Source organism: Argentina silus, assembly GCF_951799395.1.
Source record: "Argentina silus genome assembly, chromosome: 2".
Taxonomy (NCBI): domain Eukaryota; kingdom Metazoa; phylum Chordata; class Actinopteri; order Argentiniformes; family Argentinidae; genus Argentina; species Argentina silus.
The window spans coordinates 9348451-9361056 of NC_139656.1; the positions used below are offsets into that span (position 1 = coordinate 9348451).

General features: G+C 42.7%; 1 protein-coding gene across 1 annotated transcript in view; it reads left to right on the top strand.

The window, feature by feature from the left end:
* Window positions 1-3240: 3240 nt before the first annotated feature.
* Window positions 3241-12606, top strand: part of med13a (mediator complex subunit 13a) — a 52461-nt gene continuing 43095 nt past the window's right edge. The window contains exons 1-2 of the mRNA XM_083697431.1: window positions 3241-3789; window positions 8336-8570. Coding sequence (XP_083553557.1) covers window positions 3724-3789; window positions 8336-8570 — 301 coding nt within the window. The 5' untranslated portion in view covers window positions 3241-3723. The remainder of the gene's footprint in view (window positions 3790-8335; window positions 8571-12606) is intronic.

The window sequence follows — 12606 nt, forward strand, 5'->3', positions numbered from 1 at the left end:
ATTCCCTTGTTGACCTGAGCAGCTAACAGGACATTAGCCTGATTGGAGCTCTAAGGGTAGAGAGGCTGCGTTTGACCCCTCAATCAGCATGCCTTTGAACCAGCACATTCTACCCGCTGGTCAGATAAAGGCTGGCGGCTCCAAGCCAGGAGTAAATCTGGGGGTTCTGTTAATGTACTGGAACTCCAAGAGAAAAGATTGAAAGCTTTTGTCTTTATGGTACATGTCAGTTATTCTAATGTTTCATCATAGTTCATCAAACTCCCTGAGAAACCCACAATGTAATACATTTTGAATTGCTGATTTATCACAGTCTTACTTCAGGGATTAAATTGGTTCTGTTTGAATTGATAATCACATGAACAAAACAGCACTTATTTAGCAACATGAAGTGAGCAAACAGAGCTTCCTGTTGTCTCTTTCAGGCTCTATAAATAGCTATGTTTACTTTCTAGTATTGAAATGTGCAACCTGGTTTCAGTAATTATGGTTGTACCGATCAGTGTTCTTTAGTCAGTCTCAATAAACACTTGCAAATACACCCATATGTGTATATCTTTCTTACAAGCTTTATGCAATTCATCTGTTGATTAGTGAGCATGCTTATTAGGCCATTAACATTACCAACTGAGGGCTACACATAAATCAACACATACATGGATCCCTTAAGGGATTACTGAAAAAAAAAATTAAAGAGAAAAACAAATTAAAACTTGAATCCCATGAGCTTTAATTTTTTAGATCAAGCCTCTCTGCCTTTTAAAACATAATTTCAAATACAGACACAGCCTTGGCTCTTGAGATGGCTTTTTATATTTAAATAACTTTGCAGTCAGGTCCAAGTATCATTATATGGGCAAATGGATGGGATAATTGCTTGTTCTCATTGGTTTTACAAGCTCTTCACAATCCATCATAGTATGCTTAGGCAAAAAAGACTGAATGAGGTGTGTGTGTGTGTGTGTGTGTGTGTGTGTGTGTGTGTGTGTGTGTGTGTGTGTGTGTGTGTGTGTGTGTGTGTGTGTGTGTGTATCCAGGGTGGGAGGTGCTACTTTATTTGAACATGGCGCCCTTGTTGACCCACTTGATTACTAACCCGTTCCTCAACTGCAGAGTCGAAGAAAAGGATATTACCACTTAGCCTTTGTAAACAAGAGCTGTGCTGTTGAACTATAGACCTTCGATTTCTGGCCTCAAATGCTACCGGCTGCTGACACCTTGGCTCTTTCAGAAAAGCTGTGTCTGTCTGTGAAGGGAACGTTTTCCTGGGTGGTCAATTCTATTGATTTGCAGAAAGCTTTTTGAATTTGTCACGTGACTCCTCCATAAGAGTGTTCATTTTGTCTCTGCTTAAGGTCACACACTTGTCACACACACACACACACACACACACACACACACACACACACACACTCACACCTGGTTAACAGCAAGACTGCATGAAAAAAATAACTGTAATATGAGTTCAATTGAATTTGAATATTGAATTTCATGTAATGAAATCTTCAATTCAAAGCCAATTTGATTAGTGCACAATTGATTTGTAACTGTTAAAATCACATTGAATTTAAATCCTATAATTGCTGCACTCAAACTGTTCACCAGTATTTGAGCATCCAGATTGACATTCCACTTACGCTTCAATGTTTAACTCACTATCACTTATGACATTGATCTAATATCCTGTTCCACTTGTTGCTGTTTTTCTGTCTTATCTGACCACATGGTTTCATTAGATTCAGGCAAGGTCCCATCACAGCTCACAAAAGCTCCGATTTACTATTCACTTTCTACAGGATTTAGTCACAGAACAGTAAGACTTTCTGACACACGCAGCACAGCTCCTTTTGCAGACACACAGGGACTGCAGAGCATGTCAGATCAGATGTCATAAGAGCAGTCGGCCAGCTCCAAACTGCAAGCCAACTTGTTATATCTTATGCCTTCATTTTCACCATTTTCCCATTGTTTTACATTGTGTCTCTGTAGGACTTTGCAAAGATAAGTGAGAGAAAAACACATAAGCAATCTAGTTTCCCGTTAGTTACAGTGTTATGACAATTGTACATATCAGCTGTATCATCAATTTTTATTTTATTTTAAACAGTTTGACACAGATATATCTAGGGGAGAGATGATAAAGAGAGGGGAAGTGAATGTGAAATTATCAGGCTTGTCTGGTGGGAGATTTAACGATGGGAACTGTTCAACCTGCCAGGATCAGATCAGAATCACTGATGGGAATCAGATAGATATCTAGTGGCCTTGGAGACTGCACAATATCACAGCAATCATTAACAGATGGGTATTTGTATACAATGGAGGGCAATGACTTTTACTGAGGATCTCCTAGTGTGACACATTCATGATCATGTGCACCTTGCCTGAGACACAAGTGTGAGGGAAGATATCAATGCTGAAGGAGTATTGGGTGACCATTGATACAGTAGGTCAGATACCCAAATACATTTTTGATATGCCAAACTGCATAGGCCCATTATATGGACATAACCTAATAACTAAATAACCAAGAGAAGAGGAGACTGGAAAAAACATTCCAATTGATCAACAACAGCACATATATACAAAAAAATTTGTAACTGGTTGTTTGCAACAATGAAGAATATTTTGGATTCGGCTTCTTGAAATATCAACCACGCATCATCAATCATCTAAAAGCATGGCTTCCCTTGTTCACACACAACACATCTTTTCAAAGAAATGAAGGAAAGCATGTAAGGCCATCATGAATATCAAAACACTTTAGCTGCAAAAGTAATTCAGTGAACATGAACTTTCAAAAACATGATACAAGCATATATTTTGCAATCATCATGTCGCCAGCCACGCATATAACACATTCAGTTGATTCTGCTCTTTGCACTTCTTCACATGCATGGTGTTGCAAACATGTTACACTGTGTACTTATAGACACACACAAATAATATCCAGGTATATTATATTGCAAGGGCACACTTTACATTGATGCAAATGTTGATGCATGGATAGCCTACATTTCTTTGAGGATGCACTAGGTGGAGCACTGTGAAAGTCGGCAAGTTTAAAGGTTTGATCATTAGTAACAAAATCTGGTTGCTCAGTAGCGCCACTTGCTCTCGCCTAGCGGCAATACCCATCAGTTACAGTGTTATTACACCCCTCATGACCACGAATGAGCCAATAGGCTTTGGGAGGCAGAGTTGTCCCTGTGGCCGCCATTAAAGAAAGGAATCCATGAATTCAAATGGAAACCAGCAGGAACAGAGACCGAAATAATGGTTAAAATTACCGTAAAAATATAGGCATATGCCAAATTTCAATCGGTTTTTAAGGATGTATTTCATTTTTAGATCGAATTTGAAGGTGATGGAGGAATAGAGGGACGTTTTTAGCAAAGACCGTTTTAAGCTAAGGGGGAGGGGGAGAGTTGCTTCTTTGCTCTCCTTTTCTTTTTGTTTTAAGAGCATTTTTCGCTCCCTTTAAATTTTTACTTCATGTGTATTTGAGAGGTCGACACAGAGGTTGTGAAGACTACATTTTAACTGCCTATATTTTCGGCAGATAAGAGCAGTCGAAAGGTTGTTGAATTACAATCTCCAACCGATTGTTTTAAAAATAATTCTCGTAGATTAGCTTACATACATCTCACTAAATACATTTGAAAATCGTTCTTTATTTCCCGGGAACTGAAATGATGGAATGTTCGATCTCGCTGTGAAAGGATGAGTTCTTGTTTTGTACCAAACGGGGCCAGCTTGGAGGATTGCCATTCCAATCTATTCTGTCTGGTAAGAGATTTAAAACTAAAGGAAAAGCAGCCATTTTTAACTAGCTGAGAGAGCTTGCTAACGTTAGCCACAGCAGAGGGAGAGCAGGCGTAGGGCCTGTCGAGCAGTGCAATTCAAACATCATTCACCAATTCATATTTATTTGCATACTGCGAAGTTGTGCACGATTAGTAAGCTAAGAAAAAGAACGGTGTTATCTGTTACTAACAGCTGCATGCATAGGGTTTGCCCGTATAGATGTCCAGTTTCATATTATTAAATGCTTCCAGAGTTTTGAGGCAATAAAAGTGCAACTAGCTACGTGGTGTGGTGGTGATAAACATGTTTAAGTCAGCTAACGTTAGCTGGCTTTACCATGTGTATTATTTACCACCATGCAACATTACAAATATTTGTTTGTCTAGCTGTTTACTCGAGTCTCTTGGTTGAACAAGATTCCTTTTATCCCATAGCACTGTGAAGCATGTTTACGTGACCTAAAAAACATAGCACCTAGTATCTAGCTAGCACAGCTCCCGTCATGTCGTTTATATTTTGCACAGTCAGACATGCACGACTCGCTACACTGTTGTTGGCATTTGATGGAATATAAAGTCTCGCGAACATTGGTTTCTCGTATGTCAACTCCAGTGTTCAATCATGTTCTTAGTTGTGTAGTTTAAAGTTGCTATTACGAGTTTAATTACGTTAGTAAATGATAGTTTTTGGCCTCTATTTTTGTTTTGCAGATAACTTATTTTGTCCTCGGAAGTTGTCAGCTTGCTTGTCAATCATTTGTTGTTTACACTCTGGGCTTGCTACACTAGTCTACACACGGGCCCCAAACTGAGTTATATAAACAAGAGTAGCTACTCTAGATATTAAACGCATATTTGACAGATAAACGCATTCTATAGAAGTGTTTAATCTGTTATGTATTCAGTCTAAAGTTCTCATCATGCTAATACTGTTGTCAGTCAGTGGCATCGAAATTAAATTATATTAGCTATAACTTTTGATTGTCCTCTTCCCCCTTCCCACCAACCATTTGTTTCAATAATAGCATTGCAATTGTTCTTGTGTGAGTGGATATTGTATGGGAGTGTTTATAAATGTATGTCCAGGAAGGAGGGATAGATTGAATGGAAAGATATCATAAACATTGAAGTGTTAATATAGTTTGCATTAGAAAATATTCCATGTATTCTTCAGCATTTGTCATGCAGCTGGAAGAACCAACCAGAAAGGCTAGAGTCAATCGGGGAGACATTTTACTGCAAACTGAGGCTAATCATGACACTGCTGCACGCATGTTGTATGAGTCACACTGAACAGACTTTGTGGTTTCTGCTGAAAGAATGCGAACACAGCCTGGTACTTTTTCCATAACTTTTAACGGTTCGCAGGAGTCTTAACGCTGATTTTGTTTTGTCTTTATAATGGCTTGTGCTTGCAAATGTCTGAATGGTAGGTTTACATATGTAGGTTTTGTTTATTGCTTAGTTTCCGACACATGCTGCCATTTGAATCAACAGTCACAACTGCTGTGTTATTTCTTGGCAGTCTAATTTTTAACCTTGTTTTTAAGTTCTGTAATTGCAGTACTCATCACACTCTTCTGGGCCATGCCAGGATTATAACACAAACACTGCAGTGACAAATGCTGTGCAAAGGGAGGGTGGATGAAGCCAATAGGATTTGCATTCTCCAGAGTAGAGGATGCAAACAGACACTTGTTAGTTTCATGTGTGCTGTTGCTGCTGCTCCTCCTGGTTGCAGCGGGAGGGGTGAGAGAGCTGCTGGTGGTGGGGTGTGTGTCTGAGATGATTTGAGCAACTTCACCTGTTGCTTGTCTCAGGCTCAGAAAATGACAGAAAAGCAGCTGTTTGCACTTAGCATTTTCAGTGGGACCTGAAGCCTAGAGCTGTGAGAGGGAAAGTGAGTAGCTGACGAAAGGAGGTCATAACCCCTAAACCCAAACACATTTTTAAGTCAAGTCTTTCTATGTCCGTAAAATTGCTTTGCCCTCAGATTCCCCTAAAGCTGCTGTATTTTGCCTCACCATCTGAAAAGCGAAACTTGACGACCCCCCTCCTTGTCCTTTGCTTGGACACTTTGCATACACAGTTTCCTACATATCTAGGCAATAAGCATTAGATCGAAACATGCACCACAAAAGCATCAAACACCATAGTTTGACTCCCACTCATACAGCCTGTCACTGATGGGCTGTATTTTAAAAAGACAGATTGAGCGTAGAAGGCACAAATCCTTGATGGAGCAATCGGCCTGTTGAAGATTGCCACTTTGTATTTGTAGAGGTCATTTATGTATTGAAATAACCGATGTGATCTCTGACAGGGAGAGTTGATGTGCAGGGTTCTCCCCAAAGAATGTGAGAGTGGTGCTGCGCCACACTGTGAACTTGGCGGTGCCACTATGTAAACATTTCAAGGCAAATTAAACTGTATATTTAGTGATGATAGAGAAACTACCTTTGATCTCCAAGGGCATCGTTGTTAAAAAACGAAAGTGAAAGAGAAAGCGTAATGATTTTTCTCAGTGAATTGATCGTTTGCATATTTTGACATGAATAAACGCGAGTCGGGTTTTGTTAATGCAGTCCAGCGCCACACTGTTCAAAAATCGTGGGGGAGAACCCTGATGTGGATCTATCTTAAGTGTTAGAAAGGCCAGAGAGACAGTGTGTGACTGTGGTGAAAGTGTGTTGTGTGACGAAGAGCTGTCTCTATTTTTATATACAAGAATGAAGAGGCTGATGTTACAGTCCAAGCTTGGCCTATTTCAGAAACAGTCAGTTTCTTTTTCAGATGATCTGGTTTCATACAACAGTTTCCACCCTCCTATTTTGTTGTGTGCACAGATGTCTTTTTGCAAGATGCAGGTGTCAGGTAGTTCCTTACACCACTGTCTCTGCATGATAAAAGAGGCTGCAGAGAAAGTAGTCATCCTAGTAGTCGTAGTAGAAGGAAGGAATAGAATAGTTGTGGCACGTAGGCCTCGTTCATGTGTTTGTGATTTGAATGAAGCTAGGCATGTGATTGTGGAATAGTGGTTGAAAGCCTCTGAGCAAGCTTCTTGATCTGAGACATTCCATGTCATGCAGCTTGATTAATTTGATAATGCATGGTAACAAGACAGTTATGTAAGTGGCTCAGAGTTATTGTGTGTTTGCCAATATTAAGACTTAACATTGAAAGATAAATGAATTTAGAGGTCTTAAATTGTATATATTGTTCCACTGAGCGGGATTTTTGCTCTCAATGACTGTTATAAATTCTCTCAATAGTTTTTGTTGCCTGTTTATTATCAGCATATGTGATAATATATATGAGAATAGGTTTTATTAAGATAAATTGTATTATTCTGTATATAATGCTCAGCAGTGTTTTCTCACTGGCCAGCGTGTGCCTTGACACGTAGAGTGGATAACTAACTTGTTATTGTGATCCAGCTTCGCTCCAGTTGACACCACAGAGCTCTCTGTTTTGACAATTCTTAACACTACCCCCCACCACAAATCTCACAGCTTATCCCCAGCAAGACTAAGACCACTGTGCTACCACAACCACAATAAATTGCTCGCTCATGCTCAAAGCATTGAAATTGATTTAAATTTACCCTGTGAATTTTAAGACTAATTGGCTACTTTTACAAAACAGCAGTTTGTCAACTCGAGCAATCATCCAGCAGTGCAAAATAACCTGCTCGAAAAAATGAGCAAGACCAGTCCATACAGATCAGTTAAAATGTCTGCTGCAAGGAGTGATGGAAGACCCATCTCCATTAGAGGAGCCTTATAAGGCTCATGAAGCGTGTGGCTCTTGTGTGTTTTGTGGTGGTGATAGTGTTGGTTTTTGTGGTGTGTCGGGTGGATGACATGGGCACAGAGCGCCGGTTGTTGGTCCTGCTGATGAGCGGCAGCAGTAGCAGTGGAGCGTAATGTTCCTGGTTTAACACTTAATAACCGTGCCAGTGATTTATGGCCTATGAGATTTTTTTGTGTGTTTTGTTCTCTCCATAAAAGCAAGACAGCTTTTTTTTATGAAGCAGACTCCCCAAAGCACTCATCATTAAAAAGGATTAAGGTGGTCAGACCCCATTTACAAGCATTACGTTGTTTTTTTTTGTTTTTTAGCTTCGAACATGTTGTTCATGGTGAAATTGAAAGCACCTGAAGCTAAAGTGCACACAATGCGAACAAAAATAAACAAATGTGTTTGAGCTTTTCTCTCAAATCTCTCTTTCAGCTTCTATCATCATCGCTCTCTCTATGTAGTCACTCTCTCTAATACTCTCTAGCTGTCTTCTCAGTCCTCCTCTTTATCTCTCTCCTCCTTCTACCTGTCTGTCCCTTTTTCCTCTTCTGGCTGCTTTTGGCTTTCCTTGTCATAAGTGTTCTTCAGAAGGCGCTTCATAAAAGACGATTCATGCCTGCTCTTTAAATGCTGCTCAGCAGATGTTTATTCACAGTGGCTCCTGTACCAGTGGCTGACACACTCTCTCTTCCCCTTCCCTTTCTCCATCTCTCCCTTTCCTCCTCCAGGCTGACCTGACAGGGATCAAATGGAAGCGGTACGTGTGGCAGGGCCCCACCTCGGCGCCCATCCTCTTCCCGGTGACTGAGGAGGACCCCATCCTGTGCAGCTTCAGCCGCTGCCTGAAGGCAGATGTGCTGAGTGTCTGGAGGCGCAGCCAGAGGCCGGGCCGCCGGGAGCTCTGGCTCTTTTGGTGGGGGGACGATCCCAACTTCGCCGAGCTCATCCACCATGAGCTTACAGGTGAGAGGAATGAATAAATCAATGAATCAATGAATGAACACACACACACACACACACAGAGCAACATATTATTGGTCATGAACCAATGATAATGTTTTGGTAGGTAGCTGATTTAAACCTGAAACAGAAATCTTTCATTTGCATGGTGGCATTGGCTTATTAAGAGAGAAGAATGCAGCCAAACCATGGCCTTCTTGGACCAAGGGTTTCAAATCTTTTCAGATTCATTTTATCCAATTGCCCTAGCTTCACTTACGAGAAAAGGAGATGATGAATGTGGAATTTATTTTCCTTTCAGTGCACCTTTTTAACACGTTCACTCAAGGTTACAGAGATGGCTGAATGAGTGATCACTGTCAAAGATAATGAAAAAGTATGGCTTGTATGTGTCTGTTTGAAAAGGAGCCTCTTGAACGCTGCAGACCTCAGAGCACACCCTGTCATGATAGCCTGGTTGTTGTATAATGAGAAATATTACATGGTTCACGGGTTGATTGTCAAGCTGATGCTGCAAGCTCAGAGGATATCCATTCCCTGTAAGTGAGAGCTTAGAAGGTGTTAAAGTTGGTGTAACCTGATCTCCTTGGTTTTCCCCTCATCCCCTAGCTAAATGACAAAACCATGCTGGCACAGCCAAACACCTGCAGGTGAACTCTCTGTCTGGTGCTAGCTGACAACCAGAGTTATTTGTGTGTCTGTGTGTGTGAGATCGCAGCATCTAAGCGACTCCCGCCCTCCAGCACATAAAGCAGCACCCTGCACTTTGTGCCGGCGAGGCAGAACAAGAAGGCCTATTGCATCTTCCCATTTAAAAAGAAGGAGAGAGAAGAAGGGAAGAGAAATCGAGCTCCCTCCTCCCATGACTTTTGTGAAAAATGGAATATGCAGGAGCAACGATGCAGAAAGGCAAATGCATCATGGAGGTCTGGCGCTCTTGCTCGCCACCCGCCCCCCCCCCCCTTCTGTCGTGTTTTTTCTTCCTAGCAGCAGTGGTGGATGGACCGAGGCCATCTTTATTCATGCTCTCTGGCGGTGAGATTGAACTTCTGAGTCTGAGCCGTCCGACGGCCTTCCTTCATTATGGCACATTGTGCCTGAAGTGGGCTGGAAATGGAAGCTAAAGGCTGTGAGGGCAGCCAATTCAGCCCTCACGGGCCCCAGCAATAACCTGCAGAGCCAGGGCTGGTGTGTGGGGGGGGTGGCACTGGGGATGTGCATGTTTATACACTGCTCGGTGCATTCTAGCAATTACTCACATGGTGGCGTAGCCTATTCTTGACATTTTTAAATTTTAAATATTGTTGAAAAGTCCACTGTTCTACTCTTTGGGATTGGTATTGTATTTACGTAAGAAAAAAACCCAAACATTTTTCATGATCCCATTTACCCATGCACGATAATGCTGGTGGTTGTGTAATCTGTGTGTTTCCTGTTTTGGAAGCTCCTCTCTCTGCTGGAGGACACCCACCTCACACAGCACTGGTCCCTGCCAGCAGAGCAGAGCAGAGCAGAGCAGCCTCACTGGACTGATCTGAGGTCAGACAGAACCCCCCCTACCTTTCCCTCCTCTCTGTTTATCAGGCTGGGGCGCCTGGAGTCTTGACAACACGGTGGTCGTGACCCTGCCTCACCAGCCTGAGGTGTGAACCTGTGTTTCCTCCTGTGGATCACACCGACCAGTTTCTCCGGGCCCTCAGAGTGTATCTGCCTGTGCGCAGATAGTGTGTGTTTGTGTGTGTGCACATGCACACTGGATGGGCCCAGACAGGCGGGGTGATGATTGACAGCCTGCTGTATTGGAGACTCTCCTGGGCATGCTGGCAGTGGAGGTGTGAAACTACAGACAACGGTTAGCGGCGGTAGCGGCAGTCGGACTGGCCAATCCACGGGCATTCAACTGGAATGTCACAGCCATTGTCAGCTGCTAAACACCCTGCTCATTTACCCACATGCATGTGGGCGATTGGATTTTCCTCGGCCCAGAGTCAGTGGGACCATGCTTGGAAATTGAAGCATTGTTTTCTGATATTAAGCATGTTTTCATTTGTCTGTATTGCAACGATGGTGGTAAACATGGAAATGTGTGTTTTTCTTTCTAGTCAGCTGCAGAAATGGTGCCTGCATGTTTTCCCCTTCCACCCTCATTAGATTAGCGGTCTGTGAAAGTCTTTTAATTTTGAGCAAGTGCCATTTCTGTAAACCACTGTGCCAGTAATCCCTTCTCTCCAGAGAGAGAGAAAGAGACAGACAAACAGACAGAAGAAAGAAACAGGGAGAGGGGAAAGCTTGAGGAATCTTTATTTTTTTTATTTTTTTTTACGCCTGACACTTAATCACCATTCAAGGAGAGCGTAGAGAGAGGGCAGCGAGGTGGGGGTGGGTAACTGGGAGGGGGGTTAGAGGAGAAGACCGCTAGGACCGCTAGGCCCTGTTCTCCAGTGTTCTTAACCGAACACTTGAGAGAACCAATTCTAATCTTCCTCTGGCCATGCACAGAAATTATTCCAAGAAAATGAACACGATTGCTAAATTAAACTGCTTGCCCCCCCTCCCACTGGGTACACCATAGGCTCTTATTCTCATGCAAATGCACTCCGCTCCTCCTCTCCCCCTTCCCAAAAGCTGGTGGAGCCTATCCAGGGGCATCCACGAAACTGGAGATAAATGCTGGCATTTCCCCCCCCCCAAAGAACGATTGATCTTTTTTTGCATAGAAATTAGGAATGGAGGCCTGTCTGTGAGGGTAATTGCTCTGCGGTTCATCCCCCCCCCCCCCTCTCTGTCAGGCCACAGTGGGGTTGTCTCTGCTGGCAGCCTCTCCCCTGGGCTTTACCAGCCCTACCTGTTGACTCCTCCGTTCCACACTGCTGCAGGTGACGCCAAGGCTGCAGGCTCTGCTTTGCAATCATTGCTCCAAGTGTGTTTCCCCCCCCTTTACCCCCCCTTCCCCCCCCTTTCTGATGAAAGTGGAAATGCTGTCAGTGAGGTAAAACTGGAAACAAAAGTTCAAGAAATTCTGAAACTTTTGCTCTGTGTATGAATGTAAAACCTTTTTTGTGTCCAGTATTATGATGGAACCATACATACAATCCTCTGTGCAGTTTGCAATGGGAAGGTTAAAATGGAAAGGAAGAGAGTCATCTGGAGACCAGGATCCCTTATCAGCAAGCCATCTCCACTGTGGTCCCTGGGGTACCGGAACTGAGCAGCACACAGATTCATTCATTACCGTGTGTTGGGTCAGATCTCTAGAGAAGAGGAAATAAGAGTGCACTTGCAAGACCATCTCTGCTGTTTCATTAACCACACCTTTTTGTTTTGAGTCTTTGCAACCAGTGTTGGGAAGCAAAAATGCCCAATTTATCAGCTTTCTTGTGAATAGTGTCTGTGTAGGGCTGCGTGTGGCAGTCGCTGCTGTAGTTGGCATTCTGTTCTTGTTGGCATTGCCAACTTCTTTGGGCATTGTCAGGCCCGTCCATTCTTTACTTATTCTCTCTATTGAAATCAATGTTGAGTTAGAAAAGCCCCGGCATGCACCTCTGGGCAGTTCACAGTTCCAAAGGGCATATTTCAGTACACTTGCGGGCTGTTGTATGCAGGTTGACTCAGTATCTATTTCTTGCCCTCACCCCTGCTGAAGATGCCTGCCCTTCAAAAGGAATGAGGTGTCCAGGGAGGACAGATCTCTCAGAAGATGCCTGCCCTTCAAAAGGAATGAGGTGTCCAGGGAGGACAGATCTCTCAGATCTGCGAGAGGAGAGTTAAACATTCTGACTGAATCACAGCCTGCTGAGTGCAGATACCATTGTTTTTGTCAAACACTTTCTACAGAATCTAAAATATATAAAGGACTACATCTTGATTGTACCCGTGGTCGGCTTTAAATTTCGAGCAATTTATTCAGACCTATTTTACTGTGTATGGTGTATTAGAAAAATGGCAATAGAAAAATGGCAATATTCACAGAATTCTTTTGGTTTTAATGGAAAAGGTGTTTGTGTGTGTTTGTGTCTGTGAGAGAGTGATTGCCCTGCAG